Source organism: Oratosquilla oratoria, chromosome 30 (genome assembly GCF_046742065.1).
Source record: "Oratosquilla oratoria isolate Oo_2021 chromosome 30, ASM4674206v1, whole genome shotgun sequence".
In the NCBI taxonomy this organism is placed as follows: domain Eukaryota; kingdom Metazoa; phylum Arthropoda; class Malacostraca; order Stomatopoda; family Squillidae; genus Oratosquilla; species Oratosquilla oratoria.
Genome location: NC_134806.1, coordinates 4711260 through 4730360, shown reverse-complemented (window position 1 = coordinate 4730360; position 19101 = coordinate 4711260). Strand labels below are relative to the sequence as shown.

Genomic DNA, 19101 nt, shown 5'->3' with positions numbered 1-19101 from the left:
GAAAGGGTCCAAAGGAGAGAGAATATGTATATATATATATATATATATATATATATATATATATATATATATATATATATATATATTGAGACATTCTGACAGGTTGACGTAAGCGGAGTAGGAAATACAGGAGTCTTCGTCTGAGTTTATTCCTGACTAGTTTCTCAGGTATGCACACCTGCGAAACTAGTCAGGAATAAACTCAGACTAAGCCCCCTGTGTTTCCTACTACCACTTACGTAATATATCTATATATCTATATATCTATATATATATATATATATATATATATATATATAATATATATATATATATATATATATATATATATATATATATATATATATATATATATACACACGCACATTGTACGAAACCGAAAAATCTTGATAACGCAAGACTAGGTACAAAATTTGAAGGAAAAAAAAAAAAATTGAAACCACAATTATTGGCCACATGTTCAGCAGATTTAGAGACGAAAACTTCTGCCAAATGAAATTAAACAATTTGGATAAACCAATTGATATATTGTGTGTCGATATGTCGCGCTTGTTTCGATCTTCTTTCTTACCTTGTGTAACCGGGTTCGAGTCCCGAGCAAAAATGGCGGCGGGCCTTGGTCGTGGTTAAAGCCCTATCACACTGGGCTACTTTTTCCTCCGACTGTTGGAGCAAATTTGCCTCCTGCAGCTTTTCGGGAAGGTGTCTGATATTCAGGAGGAAAATGAATTTCCTCCGGCATATCAAATGACATTGTATATATTTTTATTGAGAAAACAAAATGGTTTGCCGAAGTGATTTTAGGGAAGAAAAAAGTTCTGGAGGTTGACGGTGGCGCCGATTAATTGGAGGTTGGATGAAAAATTGCCCAGTGTGATAACCCCTTTAGGCGACTCCTGGTGTAAGTTCTTCGCGTGAGTGGAGGTTCTTGTTGGTCGCTATGGTGACAACCACACCGCCCCACGTTTCTTCTTCCTCTTCCTCCTCTTCTCCCTCCTCTTCTCCCTCTTCTTCTTCCTCGTCTTCTTTTTCTTATTCTTCCTGTACTACTTCGTTTTCTTCCTTTTCCTCTTCTTATCCTCTTCTTCATTTTCCTATCATCTTCCTCTTCTTCTTCTTCTTCTTCTTCTTCTCTGCTTCTTCATCTTCTTCCTTCCTCCCGTCTCTTCTTCCTATTATTAGTCCTTCTTCTACTTCCTTTTCCTCTTCTTCCTATCCTCTTTTTCTTTCTCATCTTCTTGGTCTTCCTCTTAATCTATTTCTTTTTTCTTCTTTTTTCTTTTCGTCTTCTTCACCTTTTGCTTCTTCCTATCCTCTTCTTCATCTTCCTATCATCTTTTCTTCTACTTCCTCATCTTCTTTTTCTTCCTGTTCCTCTATTTCTTCGTTTTCTTATTTTCTTATTATTATTTTTCTTCGTTTTTTTCTTCCTCTTCACCATCTTCCTCTTCTGCTTCTTTCTCTTCCTTTTCTTTCCCTTCTTTCCTCCCATCACTTCCTCCTATTATTATTCCTTCTTCTTTTTCCTCTTCCTATCCTCTTCTTCTGCTTCTTTCTCTTCCTTTTCTTTCCCTTCTTTCCTCCCATCACTTCCTCCTATTATTATTCCTTCTTCTTCTTTTTCCTCTTCCTATCCTCTTCTTCTGCTTCTTTCTCTTCCTTTTCTTTCCCTTCTTTCCTCCCATCACTTCCTATTATTATTCCTTCTTCTTTTTCCTCTTCCTATCCTCTTCATCTTCCTATCATCTTCTTCTTCCTTCCCCCTTCGCCTCTTTTTAATTTTCTTACTTTTCACTTTCTCCCTCTTTCTCTCTCTCTATTATTGTCATCGTCATCATCGTCGTCATCATCATCATCGTCGTCGTCGTCGTCGTCGTCGTCGCCATCATCATCATCATTCATCCATTCATCCACTCATCCATTCATTCATTCTTTCATTCATTTTGCTATTGTATTGGCCCCTACAGGCCGCAAGAACCTTCGCCCGAGAGAGAGCTTGAGGCATGCCCATCCTTCCGGAACGCATGTTTTGCCAAGCACAGAATTCTTTCTTAATGGTCACTTCTTCGACTTCTGCATCAGTGCACTGACCTAACGTAACCTAACCTATCCTTGACATTCTGGTAGTCCTCACCATTGGAGTGCATGACGTCATTCGAAATACGTTGGGAAGAGATCATGGAACTGCCTAGTGTAGGTATTATGGTCTCTTGCAGTGTCCTTCATTCTTGTTCTTATGAGGTCGGGAAAGGGATCCGAAGGAAAAGAATTCGACTTTTGTATTATTGCCTCTCACTGGACGAAACAGATAATTTTATTCATAGTTATTAAGTTCAGCCCATTGGAAAGCTCGCTTATATTTCATTCTCTCTCTCTCTCTCTCTCTCTCTCTCTCTCTCTCTCTCTCTCTCTCTCTCTCTCTCTCTCTCTCTCTCTCTCTCTCTCTCTAGTGTGGTGTGTTTAATATTATTGTATAACGTTAGTGAGAATAGAATAGATTTCGTCGTCCTAGCGACGGGAATAAAACCAAACGAGATTAACGAACTGTGTTGTGTATCGTAGGTCCTTTTCCACAACTGCCTGACCACGCTCACTCGCGACCTCACCTGACCTGAGTGGAGTTCCTACACAGTTTTTCGTTTGTTGAGTCAATTGGGTCAACAGGTTAGTACAAACGTGCTGACGAAAAAAGAAAATTAAAAAGAAAGAAAAAATTCAAAGTTGCGAAAAAACGTTGTGGATGTTATAGAACTGCCTAGTGTAAGCCTTATGACCTCTTGCAGTCTCCTTCATTCTTATATTATTCAGAATGCAGAAGCTCCAAAAGTGTGTGTGTGTGTGTGTGTGTGTGTGTGTGTGTGCTCGCGCGCGCATGCGCAGTTCCGATGCACCCAGATGGTAAGATTAACCTAAGTTTAGATAAGCCACGGTATCTCTTCACGCCAGCAATTAGGTTTAGACGTGATATCGCGAAGTGAGGGCAAACAAACAGTTACACATCGTTTTTGGCACTTGAGATTAGATAATAAAGTGGAGGAGGAAAAGGGAGGCTGGAGTGTGTAGGAACAGAACCCCAGGTGCATTTCCTGTAGGTTAGGTTGGTATTTTTAATTAGGTGGATATAAGGGAAAGGAGAGGTGCGTGTTTTTAGTGTTGACTTAGTGTTAACCCATTCAACTCCGATGACAAGATGTCTTGTCATTTGTTCAAATAAAACAAAAAATCATAATAAAACAACAAAATGTTTGATGATCAAACAGCACCAGAAAAATATGACGTCATATTTTTCTGGTGCTGTTTGATCATCAAACATTTTGTTGTTTTATTATGATTTTTTGTTTTATTTGACCAAATGACAAGACATCGTGTCATCGGAGTTGAATGGGTTAATTGGTGCGTGTGTGTGTGTGCGTGTGCGTGTATTCACCTAAGTGTATTTAGGTGATTGTAACTTACAAGAAAAGAGCAACGCTCGTGAGGTCCTGTCTCTTTATCACCAACTTATGATACTCGACTGCAATTGTGAGTGTATGTGCTTGCGCGTGTTTAATATCCAGCAATAATGGTGGCTATTTTTGGTGGTCGTTGGTGGTCGTTTCTGTCTTTGAAGGACTGTTGCCCTCTCAATGATGCCTTTATTTGTATGGTATTATCTCTTCGTGTGTTTTTTTTCCCTCTCGACGTTTCATTGTATAAGGGTGCTGTAGGGTTTCCTACTTGTCTTAATAAAATCACACGACGCCAGCTATGTTAAACGACTGCATTTGCAAAAACCTTTAAAGGGTTAATCGATGCAAGCTCAAAATAATAATTAATATATATATATATATATATATATATATATATATATATATGTGTGTGTGTGTGTGTGTGTGTGTGTGTGTGTGTGTGTGTACATGTAAAACAAAATAAAATAAGTAAATAAATAAATGAGTAAAATACGTTTGAGCTGTTTTCTTGTGACGAAGAATGATATATATATATATATAATATTCTACCATAACCTCAACTATGCGCATCGTTCTTCACGTGGATAATTGGATTGTTTTGTAATTTCCTATGGACATTGTAGCAACTGGAATTGCGTATTGTGTTCTCGTGTATTCCTTGCTTAATACATGTACGGTATTCTCTACATGATATATATATACTCGGTGATGTTCATGATTTGAAATGCGTATCCCGTTGGGTGTCATGTACTCTTGTATATCGTAGACAAAAGATAATCTTGTTATTTTCTATTGTAAATATGTATTCGTGGTATGCAATTACTTTTCATTGTATTCGGAAGCATACGGTTTCGTGTTTTCCTAGTCGCGGGTTCGAATCCCGCATTTCTCTCCGATTCCCATCAGGGACTGTAGTTACCTTCCCTAACAGTCCCCAAAGCGCACAATATGGCTGCTCAGCACCTACAGACGTATGCACCTCACTTTGTATATGTTTGACGCTTGCGATGTTTTCTTTTTTCTTTTTCCTTTTTTTTTCATTATTTTTCTTCCAGAATGTTCCAAATGAACCCTGTTTACCATGCACATCGGTAATGTTTTATTAGATACCTATATAGCACTGTTATCGTATCATCTGCATGCATATATTGAAATACACATGATTCACATGTATGTGTTGTTCTTGCATTGTAGAGGTCATGTAGCCTCATATCACTTGTGAATTGATCTATTCCTCCTGTTATCGAAGATGAATGTAGCCTACGTCGCAGGTGGCCTACTTTAGTGTGTGCGCGTGCGCAAGTGCGTGTTTACGATTTGTTTTGTTCTTGTGTCCTTCAGGCATCGTTTATGGTGTTTGCTGATTTCCCACACACGTGTTTTTGTGTGTGCGCAACTTAAGCCACACTGAATACGTGGTTGAAACTGTTTTCAGAAATCACTGGTACCATGAAGATGGCTTAATAGGCGAAAGCGTTCGGTTATCCGGTATTTCATTTCCGAGTAGATTCTACACACGCACACACACACACACACACACACACACACACACACACACACACACATATATATATATATATATATATATATATATATATATATATATACACACACATTATATATATTATAAATACAATAAAGATGAATATACATCTGATTCTGGGAAGTCTCAAGTTCTGTGGCGGTCCAGAGGCGATCAAACTCTTTGATCAAGAACAATATATCCCAAAGGTACAGCTGGGTTCCAGAGTTCGCCGACATTTTTTTCTGTTTCCTCATTGGGCCGTGGATGAACTAATGATGTTGCATTCATTCATAGGTTTATTGATCTATTTATTTACTTATTTGTTTATTTAATTCTTTAGTATGACACTTGATTCCTGGACATATTTGCAACATAAGAACACAGCTACCGATGCGCCATCTGCGGGCAGATAAGGAAAACAAAGCTGTCGTCGAACTTTAGGATTTATTTATATTTTTATTTATTTTTATTTTTTATTTAGATTTATTTAGATTTATTTGTTTATTCATATTTACTTTTTATCGTAATTTATTTAGATGTATTAATCTATTTAGATTTATCTGTTGAGTTATATATATTTATAACTTATTTTTATTTATATTTAGGTTTATTGATGTTTACTTATTTATTTATTGATACTTATTTTGATATATTTATATTTGGGTACAGCCTCTAGTATGGACACGGCTGTAGCCTCACTTCTGGTGAACGTTGAGGCCACATTGAGTTCCAGTTGAGGCCGTCGGCCCGGCCTCTCCGGCGTTGGCCCCTTGGGCCACCTGTCAAGTTATTGGGGGAGGGCGTGGCTTTGATTTATCATATTGTATCTCTTTTATTTATGTACTTATTTTTTTCATTTTATATATTCTTAAGTATTGTTTATGTTGTTATTTTTGTTATTGTTATTATTTATATCAACTAGGTTCTCTTTGTCTCTCGCGCTCTCTCGCTCTCTCTCTCCTCTCTCCTCTCTCTTTCTCCCTCTCTCCCTTTTCTCTCGCTCTCCCTCTCTCCTCTCCCCTTCTCCTCTCCTCCTCTCCCCCCTCTCTTCTCTCCCTTCTCTCTCCTCTCTCTCCCCTCCCTCCCCCCTCTCCTTCTCTCCCCCATCTCTTTCGCTCTCTCCTTCTCTCTCTCTCTCTCTCTCTCTCTCTCTCTCTCTCTCTCTCTCTCTCTCTCTCTCTCTCTCTCTCTCTCTCTCTCTCTCTCTCTCTCTCTCTCTCATTTACATATGACAAAGAGCGGCAATAGTGGGCGTACCACGTCTTCTTCCCCCCGGGCAGGCAGGCAGCACCACCGGCGGCAGAGGTGACGTAGTAAAAGATATTGGACGAGGTCTTGCACGCACCCCCCCTTGCTTCCCCCCCTTTCTCCCCCTTCCAGACGCAGAAGAGGGGGGGGGGGACATGGAAGGCCGGTGGTGGAAGCGCGCAAGTGGTTCAAGGCAGCAGTGCATGCGAACCAGTAAGGACAAGTGGTCGCGGGCGGGGAGGGGAGGGGAGTCGTGTCGGACCCATAAGACCAAGGCGGACGGCTGCAGCAGCTCGTGACGCAGCAGACGCCGTTCAGGGTTGCTCCCCCCGGGGGGCTAGGGGAGGGGGGTGGGGTAGGAGCAGCTCCTGTGTCAACAACGGGGGACTCGCCGGCAGGTAGGTCAGACTGTCTGAAGCAGGCGCGGGGGCGGCGGAGGGGGGAAGGGCTCTATTTGCGATTTTTTCCTTCTTCAGGAGAGTTAGAGATAGGCTGTTCCTTCTTCGGGAAACTAAAAAACAGGGTCTTCCTTCTTCAGGAACCATAGAGACAGGTTTCTCCTTCTTCTGGAGATTAAGTCTGGTTCTTCTTCGGGAGTCTTACGAGGTTCCTTCTTCTTCAGTAACCATAGAGACAGGTTCATCCCTCTTCAGGAGATTTAAGACAGGTGCTTTCATCTTCAGGAGTCATAGAGACATGTTCATCCTTCCTCAGGAGACGTAGTCCAGTTCTTTGGGTCGTTGGTATCGATCGAAGTTGCCTTGACTTTTGTCTTTTTCACCCAAGGGCACCGCACCCTGGGACGCGTGTGGACGTGGTAGGACCTTTTTTCAGTCGTCTTCAGGCGTCAACCAGAATAAAATGAATAAATACAGCGACACTCCTTAACGCGTCCCTCGAGGTGATTTTAATCCGAGAGGGGAAGGTTTCTCCCAATCGAATAAAAAAAAAATCCCTTTAGGTTAGCCAGAATAAAAATCCTGGAGCACGACGCCTCTCCTCAACGGACGAAGACCCGGAGCTCGAGGGCGTGTGTTCCTCCTCTTCTTCAGGAGCGGAACTCCCGTCCCCTGTGGAGCACGATTGAGGAAGGTCCTCTTCCCATTCACTCATAGCCTTGACCTTCAGGAGTTGGTCTGGTGACCTTCAACGCTCAGTGTAATCTCTAATGCATGCATGGCCTTTGGCGACGGTGCCCGGGGGAAGGTGGGGGCGGGGGGAAGGCGGGGGGGGGGCTTCGTTGTGTGAACAGCGTCGGGCAAATCGCTGATGCAAACGTGGCCTTGGGTAGTGTGTTTCCGTTGGAAGAGGTTATCACATTGGGCTCTCGTGGGTTCCACAAACGCCGACCGTTGAAAATTCGTTTGAGTAAAAACGACTTCGGTTGCAATATATATATATATATATATATATATATATATATATATATATATATATATATATATATATATATTTTTAATCTCCAAATATCAGATTATCTTTCCGTCATATATATATATATATATATATATATATATATATATATATATATATATATATATATATATATATATATATATATATATATATATAGCAAAGCTGAATAATGAACAAGAGATTGTAAACCTGTAGGAACGTTAGATATACTGTTGAAATGTTCTTAGAGAAGTCTAGGTATCTGTAAGCGAAGTCATATTCTAGTTATTTAGTTGGAGGATGGAGGAAAAATAGTCCAGTGTGATATTTCCTTAAGTTGAGGGTTGTTTACTGACACCCTATGATGAGCACCTTTTGCTCGCTTTGTTGTAATGTTCATCAGCACTATGAGCCAGAATGAAGTATGTAAAGTGTCATAATATTTAACGTTTGCCAGATGAGCAGATTCCTGTTCCAGGCTAGATCACTTATGGTTAACTCGTTTGACACAAAATCCAGTTAGTTTAACAGGTTTCTAAGGTTAACACCTTAACCCGTATGGGGGATGTCCTGTGAATAAAATCGCCTGACGGCATCAAGAATCAGTGTGAGTGGAATATAGGCTCCAAACGTTGAAGACAAAAAACGTGCTTCTTCGACTTGACGTTTTCTTCCATGGCAGGGCGAAAATTTTCCTCAGATTTTCGTCGAATTTCAATATTGGTTCATAATTTCTTGATTGTTTTATTACACGCAAAGACTAATTCAGTACAAATAGAGAATTACAAATATGAAAAAAAATATGGGAGAAGATAATCTTCGCCTTGTTTTGATAAGCGAAGTGTAGTTTAACTTTGTCCTCTGTCAGGGGAGAGTAGTGATGGTCCACTGGTTATTGTGCTCATTCCACATACTAAAATTCGTGGGTTTTAATCATTCCTACCCATGGGACCTTGACCCATACAAGGTATTGAATTAACCATGGATCGTTTAAATTCTTCAAAGTTTGTAAGGTTCCAAAGTGGATGTGAAGAGAAAAGTTTAGCTAACCCTTTATAGTTACCATTGGATTCACTTTAGTACTACAGTAGTATTTTAGGTAAATACAATATAATACTACTGTAGTATTTAAATACAATTAAAGTACTACAGTAGTATTTTAGGTAAATACAATACGGTATGAGTCTGTTGTGTTCTAAGAATCTTGCTTAAATTAGAAATATGCTACCATACTCTCCGTACATCCACCCAGAAAACATCAGTCACTATAGTACTCAGAAATGAAAGCAGCTGTGTAAAGAAGGGTGATCGTGTGAATAATTCACCTTTCACTTGAACGGGTGACGTAATCCTGGCAGTCAAAAGAGGCTTAAAAGTTGCTCTGCCCTTCGTTGAGTTTCTCTGCATTTTGTCGCGCCTTACCTTGTTGATGTGTATCGACATCCCACGGCGTGTCACGCGAGCCAGGTCTGACTGTCTGTCTGTCTGTCTGCGCTATTGTGGATTCGCTCGTGTCACTTGGCACTTACGTGGTCTTGTCATTCGTCGTGCGTCATCTTCAGAGGCGAATGAAATCTTCTTACCTTAGCCGCAGCATAATCTTTGGGTGTTACCCTATCACAAGGTTTCTCTTTGGCATCCTCAACCTCCCCCCCCAGATTAATAAAATCGCCTGACGGCAAGCGGGATAAGTAGAAGAGACGAATAGAGACACCAAAGGATTCATGGAGATGGTGTTAGTCCTCTGACAAAGAGTCGGTTTTAGACACCAAAAGGGTTCATGGATATGGTGTTAGTCCTCTGACAAAGAGTCTATTTTAGACACCAAAAGGTAGTGGTGGTGGTGGTGGTGGTGGTGGTGGTGGTGGTGGTGGTGGTGTAGACTCCCACGGACTTGGCGTGAAATGGGTGAGTAGATCAGGACGCCAGCTCAACCCGGGGCGCAAGTAGGGAGCGAGAGAAAGGGGCCGGGAGGGGAGAAGGAATGAAGAAAGGAAGAAGGAAGAAGAAGAAAGGATGTTCGTCATGAGTGGAGAGTCTTGGTTGAGTTTTTTTATAAGTGACTGTCGGAGGTTGGAGTCGGGGGTTGGGGAGTATATTTAGAAAGTGATACTGAAGGGTTTTTGCCCGGGGAGAGGCGGGGGTTGGGCAGTGACGTACTGTTCCCATCGGGTTGCGTCGTCGTTACTCATCGGGAATACTTATGCGGAGCTGATGGTCCGCGTTGTTCAGATGATGCTGTGCAAGTCACCGGGTGATAAAAAAGGATTGGGGTCGGGTCGGTAAGAGGGGGTTGGATGTTCTCTTTCTCTCTCTCTCTCTCTCTCTCTCTCTCTCTCTCTCTCTCTCTCTCTCTCTCTCTCTCTCTCTCTCTCTCTCTCTCTCTCTCTCAATCCCATGCCCCCCCCCCCCAGTTGAGGGCAAATGTGGGTCAGTTGGAGGTGGAAATAGACTGACCCCGTTTTGTGTCGTGGCGCTTTGTATGGATGAAGGGGTCAGCGCCGGGAGATTTTATTATGCAGTTGATGACGCTGTCGGGGGGGGGGCGGGTCCCCCTTCTGTTTGTCTTACCCCCCCCTCGCTGTCGCCAGGTGATTTTATTCAGCCAAGAGAACACCTTAATGAAGTCTAGTGTTCTTGAACACGTTTAGAGGCGTGGTCACAATGGGCTATTTTTCTTCCAACCTCCGATTAATCGGCGGTACCACCGCCCACATCCAGCACTTTTTCCGCCGTAAAATCACCTTGACAAACTATTTATTTTATCTCAACAGTTTACACAGAATGTCATTTAATATGCTGGAGGAAAATTATTTTCCTCCAGAATATCAGACACCTTCCCCAAAAGCTGCGGGCTGACGATCTGCTCCAACTGTCGGAGGAAAAATTGCCCAGTGTGATAACGTCTTAACGAGTGTTGTCAACACCTTCAAGACGGTAACGCTCTTCGCAGATGGACCCAGGACGGGGCGGGGTCCTGTTGGATCGAGACCCCTTGCTGGGCCCTCAGCTGAAAAGAATCCTCTGGCGCTCTGCCACCACAGTGTCAACAGTCTGTGAGTCGAAGGTCTTTAAGAGACTAAGGTAGGCAAGAATGATAATATACATCGCGGATGGAGAGAGTGTGTGATCCACCATGGTCTTGGATCACGTGTTGGACTCGTGATTGACAGCTATTTCCCTCCCGAAAGAGAGCTCAGAGCTCGTATATGACCGATCTATGGGTAATGCTGAGTGTGTGTGTGTGTGTGTGTGTGTGTGTGTGTGTGTGTGTATTCAGCAGAGTCAGTCATCTGTTGCCTAACGTTTCTCTGATCCTATGATCGAGTAACCACAGCCCCGCGACAGCCGACAACCGTCCTTGTGCTGATCAATCGTCGATCTCTTGAGGAAGAAACATTAGACTGCTCCCATGTCGCCGGTTACAAGAAAGGGGGCAGTTGTCTGCTACCAATTTTTTTTATTAATTTATTTTATTTTATTTTTATTTATTTTTGATAAATCGAACAAATGGAACGGGTCGGGGTTCTAACTAGCTACAGGTGAATATTATTGGATTTATCAGCTGGTTGGGTTTGTAAAGAAAACGGGATCTTGTTAGAAAACGGGGTTTGGTTCACGGGACGATTGGATTCGTAAGGAGAAATGCCACGTACCGACTCTCGGTTCTTGGTACTCGAAGGGGAGGGCGGGGGTGGGGTTGGGGGGTTGTTAGGTGTTGGGGGAGGGGGGAGTCCCACATGGTGGAGAATAAGATAGGAGCCCAGATGTTGTTGTGGCCTTCTTTCTCTCCAAGGTGAAATTTTCTTTAGGCCAGTAGGCGAGGATTATATATATATATATATATATATATATATATATATATATGATATGTGTGTGTGTTTTCCCTTTGATAAGGGGGGTTGGCGATTCAATGTGTTTATACATATATTGTATTCATATTTTTTAGTTCTTGTTTGTATGTTTTTGAATATTTCGAGTATATAAATACATACACTATATATATATATATATATATATATATATATATATATATAAGTGTTGAGATATTCTGACAGGTCGTGAGCGGAGTAGGAAACACAGGAGTCTTAGTCTTGAGCGTATTCCTGACTAGTTTCGCAGGTATGCTTAGAAAAAAAAAGCATACCTGCGAAACTAGTCAGGAATAAACTCAAGACTAAGAATCCTGTGTTTCCTACTCCGCTCACGTCATATATATATTGTGTACACACACAAACACACACACACACACACACACACACACACACACACACACACACACACACACACACACACACACACACACACGCACACATACACATACACATACACATACATCTCCAAAATTCATTAGACAGGAAAAAATTACGCTTGAGTACCGATGTACCGATGGAGAGAAAGTACTGTCCATGACGTCAGTGCCAAGATAGAGAGACACGGCGACTGCCCAAATATGGCAAGGAGGGTGTGGGGGGAGGGGGAGGGGGAGTTGTGGAGGGGGATTGTAGGGGACCATCGTCAGTGGGAGTAAAACTCCCATCGGGGGCCCTGGTAGGTTGTCCAGCTCGAAGTATTGATGTATTGTTGTATTTTATTGTTGTATTGATGTATTCTCCATCTGTTGGTTATTGAATCCTTGTTTATTTATTTTCGTCTGATGCCTGTTGGGAGAGGTTTATTCTGATTAATTTTATTGGTTTGTGTTGCAAATTCTTATTCATAATTATTTTTGTTATTCATTCATATATTTATATATGTATTTTTATTTTACTTTATATATATATATATATATATATATATATATATATATATATATATATATATATATATATTGCATTGGATTTTGTTATGTTTTTTGGCAATGTAAACTCTTCACGTGAGCTGAATGAAATCGCCAGAACAGGCTACCAAATGTGTCCATCGTCGCAAATGAATTAAAAACCGTTCAACCCCCGAGTGCATAGTGTTCCTTTAAAGGAACACAACTTTTCTTCATTGATATGTAACAGAAGACGTTTTCTGTTACATATCAATGAAAGAAAAATAAATTTCCTTGCTTAATCTATGTACAATGGAAATTCAGAAATAAATTTTTGTGTTCCTCTGAAGGAGCATCATGCGCTCGTGAGATAAGTCGTTGCGTCGTTGAGAAAGATTCTCACAATTAAATAAAATCGCCTGACGGCAGACCATCATACAAGATGGCGCCACTCCAGGACGTACAGTACGTAGAGGAGGGCGATTGTCATCGTCCAGACTGTCGTCAGGTGATTTCATTCAACTTAACGCCCTGCGCACACACACACAAACACACACACACACACACACACACACACACACACACACACACACACACACACACACACACACACACACAAAACTAACCTGATGGTAAGCGGCGCGAGATTGTCCACAAGGACTGAAGCGCTGGTGAACTACAGGTAATCCACCTAATGTGGTCCACCTGTCTTCCACAAAGGTGGAGGACTTTACGCAGTTGGAGGGGAAGCTGAAGCAAGGATGTGGAGATGAACCCAAAGTTTGTATGTGCGTGTGTGTGTGTGTGTGTGTGTGTGTATGTGCATGTTTGCGCATGTACGTGGAAGATCCATGCATTTGTATGCACGCCCAGATTGAGGTGCATTACTGTGAACACGCTGGTGAGCATGTGTGCATTCGTACCTATTTGTCTGTCAGCCTGTATGTCTGTCTGTCTGTCTCTCCGGCTCTGTGGCTTCTTTTCTCCTCTCCCTCTCTGCCTCTCCCTCCATCCGTCTCTCTCTTCCTTCCGTTCTCCCTTCCTCTCCCAATTCTTTCCTTCTTTATTCCTTCCAGGGAGGGGTGGGAGGTATTTTTGCCAAAGATTTTAGGGGGAGAGGGGAGGATTGGGATGGTGGATCCTCCCCTCTCCCTCCCTCTCCCCCTCTCCCTCCCCCTCCCCCTCTTTAAGGTCTGCAGTTAAAGGATGTATTATGCTCAAAATGTAGACAAGTAGTGTAACGTCAGAGCTGGGTGGGTTCTTAGAATTACTAGGAATGTATATGGACGTGTTGTAGAATGTATAATCATGTATAGATTTATTAGGGATGCAGGTTGTATTCTTAAATCACACCACAGGATGTTGTTACCCTATCGCACTACTTTAAGTAGTTTTATTCGCACACTGTCGAAAACGCTACTTAGAAATTATAATCACGTGTTCAGTAGTCAGACTACTTAGCGGCTCTTACTATCGGGTGTCGTAAGTCTTTGAATCATGACCTGGTCGTGTCGTTTCCCATTAGATAGGCCGGTGGTCCTGCAGTGGATCAAGGTTAACCTCTCAGTTTCAACCCCACCACTAAAGGAATCTTTCAAGAATATGGTGTTTATTGTTGTGTAGGCGTGTTTGATGTCAACCTGCTCAGACCTGCAACATGGTGGCGGATGGTAAGGTCGAGGGGTTGGGGTGGGGGGGGTGAGGCAGCCGGAAGAAGAGAGCGGGGCATGGAGGGGGAGGGAGTGTAGAAGGGAGGGAGCTGGAGGGTCAAGGGTATAGTAGGGGGCAAGAAAAGGGGAGTAGCTGAGACGTGCATTGGGTAGGAATTCAAGGAGAAGGTTGGGGTTGTGTTTGGTATGGGGTGTTGGGGATAGAAGGAAAGGATCGGGTTGTTTGGTGAAGGAGTTAGGGGGTGGGGGAGATGCTACATGTGTGCTGGTGGAAGGGCTGGTTCAGTTAGGGCAAGGGAGGAGAGGACAGCTGACGTGCTGATCGAGTGACAGGTGTCCGTCTCCGGCCGCGCGTGTCCGCCGGGCGAAGTGCCCGATGTGGTCCGTGTGTCAGGTGAAGGGGAAGAGCATACTTGTGGGCAGGAGGAGGAGGAGGAGGAGGAATGGTGGAGGGCCCGAGGCTCGAGACCCGGGGCTCGTCGTGTACAGAGGTGACTCAGCGGGCCGGTCCGGGCTGACTGGTTGACCCTAATACAAGGCCTGGCCGAGCTGCCCGGAAGAGGTTCCTGTGCCGGGCTCTTGAAGGAGGCAGGAGCTCAATGTGTCCTGCACGTGCGGGACGAGCAAGTCCGGGAATGAAAGCGAGGACCTAGAGACTCCTCCTCCTCCACGCCCTTCGCTCCTCCTCCTCGAGATCCCTATCTACCCGTGGGCCAAGGACTCGTCGAAGTCCTGGCCGTCTTACAGGAACTGCTGGCAGCGAACTGACGAAGGGAAGACCTTCACTGATGCAATGGTCGTCGCAGTATCGAGGTATGAATCGGTTCGGAGGAGGTGTCCACGAGGTGTTCGAAGGTCTGGACCGTGTATGGAGGGGTTTTCGGAGGAGTAGAGGTATTGAGGTGTAAAATATTCCCCCTGATTACCACCAGGTGTGTGTGTATATGTGTGTGTGCACAGGACACCGACTGTACACTTGATATGCAGCTGAGTACTAACGTACAGTCTCACGTGTGTGTGTGTGTGATGTGCGAGTGTCTGGCAACGAGGTGTCGTTGAGGGTGTGTTTTGAACAGTTGAACCGTGCTTGTGCACAAGAACACCCCGAGGGTGTTCGCCGGGTCGTGCAAATTCATCTTTCTTCCACCACTCACACTCCATCCCACCCCACCCACGCACCCACCCACCCTCCCACCCCTCCCGGGTTGTGCAGACGGCGGTGTGAGAGCCCCCTGGGAGACTGTGGTGGCGGCGAGGGGGCTGGGGGAGGGGGAGGGGGCTGAGAGAACACCTCCTCCGCAGTGATGCAAAGCCAGACCACACGGGGCAATCAGTTGGCGAGCAGCAGAGCTGCTTAGCGCATTGGCGCCATCTGTGAGTTGATCGAAGCGTGCTCGACCCGAATCGGTGCTCGGTACCTGCACTCAAGTTCTGTTCTCGTAAGCGCGGTTCGTGTCTTTGCATTTTCGTGTTCTGTTGGTGAAGTGCGGAGACGCGTGTTCTGCAAGTAGTAGGAAGAATGTGCTGCGGCCCGGCAGAACGTGTGTGTGTGTGTTGCGGGGCGTGATCTTTAGGTTGCATGTCTTAAGAAATATCCTTAAACCGAAGGATACGTGAACCTCGATAGATGGATTGACCTGCCACGGGCGGGTCTTGTGAACCACGGCCCTGTGCAACATGTGTTCCTGGCGACGTTAGCTCTCTGAGTGACGAGCAAGCGAGGTTGCGTCGTGTCGCTTGCGACACATGCCATGCTCGGTGACGTGGTGAAAGAGGCGGCTAGCACCGCATACCTCGGGCCCAGCATGTGTGCCCCTACGCCCCGGCCACCTACATGAAACGACCCTTTGTGCCTTCATTGCCCTGCCCCTGCGTGTACTGCCCCTCCGCCGAGGAGAGCTCAACCTTGCTGGTTCCCGGGGGATCGTCACCTGGGGCCAACGGTCGCGCGGAATCCCACGGTCGAGGAGTAGCAGGAGGAGGTAGAGTGGGAAGAACATGGTCCGGTATGGGCACGGGCCAGTCGGCGGCGGGTACGCCCTCCTCCAGAAAGGGAGGCGGTGGTACGGCCGGTGCCACCAAGAGCCCGCGGTCCCTCGGACTGTGGAAGGTGCGCGTCATTAGGACCCGCCTGAGAGAGCTCATCTCCCAGTCTCCGGACAGGGAACGGTTGCATTCCTCGTCTCCGGAGGTGGAGGAGGAGGAGGAGGAGAACGAGAACGAATCGACGTCGTTGCTGGACGCGCCACGGTAATGGTCGTGGTTTAGCTTCCGCCGCATCCGCCTTCCGGAGGAGTTCTGGTGTTCTTAAAGGCAGTGGTTCCCAACCCGGGCTTCTGGAGGTTCTGGGGGTCTCCAGTGGCCCACAGGAACTTCCGGGAGGGTCTCCGGACCCAATACCAGTAGTAGTTAATAGATTCTAGACGATTTGTTAAGCATTGAAATACTCTTCAGGAGCTTTCCGAATAGTGTTCCATAAGTGAAGGATCGATGAGGTTATACGTTGGGAACCATTGCCTTAAGAGGTTGCTTCTGGTCCGCTTCTGTTTTCTCAACTTGGTGCTTACTGGAATTTGTGTGCACACGGAGGTCCCCGTCATCACGCTTGCTTACTTGCATGCTTGCATACATACATACAATACATACATACATACTTGCTTTCATACACACATACATACATACACACATACATGCTTACATACACGCATACATGCTTACAAACACGCATACATGCCTACACACCCACCCACCCAACAAACTCGAGCAACCTTTTATGCTTTTTTGCCACTCTTGACGGCCTTTCCGTCAAGCCAGAGATCTGCTTTTGCCCACCTGTCCATCCTCGAACGCTTTTTTCCCTGTCGTTCTTAAGGTCAAGAGGTGCAATGGTCACAAGGTTTAGGGTGAACGTGGAGATAACATTCTTTCATGATCTCCAGTTACACAGGTTAAGGGGCTTTGTGATATATATCTACATGATGGTAAATATATATATATATGTGTGTGTGTGTGTGTGTGTGTGTGTGTGTTTGTATGTGTGTGAGTTTGTATAAGTATACAGAACATTGGCACAGAGAGTCTACTACGGGCACTTGCTAGTGTTGGAGGGAAAAAATTAAGTGTGTGTGTGTCAGTTTACACCCCACCAGCACAGGCAGACTACTCCAAACACTGTCCAGAGTGTTGGAAAGAGAGAGACGAAAACAAAAAAAATATGCTCATATTGGGAATGTGTCGCTCTGAACTGAGGAAATACCAAAAAGAAAAAAAAAACTAGTCTCGAATCAAGATGGATTGCAAGATCGAGGGGGCAAGACATTCGCCTTGTGGGATCTCTGTCAACTTGGCGCCGGGCTGCCTTATGGGGCGAAGCGGCCACGTGGGATTGAAATCAAATGGCGAGAGCCAGTCAATGGCATTGGTGTCGCACAAAGGACCTGAACCAGATTGTTCTTGGCTTAAGCCCAGAACAAAAGGAGAACGAAGGAGAACGCGGAGTGGTGGAGTTACGGTTAACCCGAGAGCGAAGGGCGGTCCCGTTCCCCGGCGTCCGCAAAGGACAACTGTTGTCACCAGCGATTCTGTCCTCGTGGACAATATCACACCGTTTACGAGTCGAAGAAATTTCGTGTGGCCTAAGACGACGAAGACTTCCGGACGGGCAGTAAAAGATTCGGTGTCAGTAGAGCAGAAGAGTATTGGAAAACCTCTTCCAGCTTTTATCAGCTTAGGGACGAAGTACAGCATAGTCATATATATATTAGAAGTAAGGTCTTGTATAACTTTTCCTATCCCGAATGTATAGAGAGATACCGAGCTTGAGCTCGTGGCTTTTAGATAATGGGACACGAGTTCCCTTTTTTTTTTCTTTCTTTTTCCTTGCAAGGACAAGAGAGGAAAGTTAGCACAAGGACTGTGGAATTAATCATGAAATCTGACGAGGAGAGGCACACTCTGTTACAGGACTGCGTGTCTAATGTGCCGCTGCCTCTTGGAGGCAATCGTGGAGAGAGGAATATCAACTGACATTTGGGGTCGAGTCGTGTTTTCATTCTCTCTCTCTCTCTCTCTCTCTCTCTCTCTCTCTCTCTCTCTCTCCTATTCCCTTGCTGTATGTGGACAAACGTTCAGTATATGCAAATTGATCACGCCTAGCAGATTTATCTTTGCATTCATATGATTAATATTTTTTCAAAAAGGTAAAGTGAAGGTCATGATGATAAAAGGAATTTTAAATTGTGAATGATATTGTTTGAAATAATTCTCTCTCTCTCTCTCTCTCTCTCTCTCTCTCTCTGTCTCTCTCTCTCTCTCACCTATTCCTTTGCTGTATGTGGACAAACGTTCAGTATATGAGGAAGGAAAGATGTTTCATATTCGTAGATCTTAGCTGCGATTATACGTCAATTGTAAATATTGCTTTTCAAACAAACGAGTTAAGGTCTTCTCGTGATATTTCTTGATTTGATTTTAGGTCTGCCTGGTCAAGTGGATGTTTCTGCCAACTGAATAAAAGTGTCTGATGTTAGAATAAAATGCTTGGTGACGTTAATGAAGATTTGGTAACAGTTTTGTTGATATCATTCGTGTTTGCTAATAAGTTAACAATGCGTTACAATGATAAAGCATGCCAATAGGAGAAAGGTCCATAACGAGGTCGGATGGAAATGAAATTATAGAGAATAATAATAATGGTAATAATGATAATGATAATAATAATGCATAGAATAATGATGATGATGATCATGATAATATGGTGATAATAAAATATATGAATAGAGAGTCAAGGCATTACAATATTTCGTGTTGTTGAGTCATTATCGATAAAGAGAATAGTTGTCATTGCAAACGACCACTGCGGAAACGAGCCAGCACAGGCTGACGACAACTCGAACCCATGACTGTGCACTCTCCAATGAAGGCAATTAGCCTCTGGGTGAATTACTGCCTGCCTGATAAGCCTACGGCGTGGAATCGTTACCCTCTTGGGAGGCCTGGACACAGACACACAGACACACACACAGACACAGACACACACAGAGACACACACACAGA

The 19101-nt window shown here is 44.2% G+C and overlaps 1 protein-coding gene across 28 annotated transcripts in view; it reads left to right on the top strand.

The window, feature by feature from the left end:
* Positions 1-19101, top strand: part of LOC143040991 (uncharacterized) — a 577258-nt gene that overhangs the window by 361637 nt on the left and 196520 nt on the right. Inside the window, exon 1 of one of the 28 annotated variants that reach the window (XM_076212492.1) lies at positions 15349-15420. The exons of 24 other annotated variants lie outside the window; for them this stretch is intronic. Coding sequence is in view for 1 of the 4 variants with exons in the window: in XM_076212472.1 (XP_076068587.1) it covers positions 15881-16296 (416 nt within the window). In the remaining 3 variants the exon portion in view is untranslated. 3 more of the 28 variants (XM_076212490.1, XM_076212491.1, XM_076212472.1) reach the window with 3 other exon arrangements.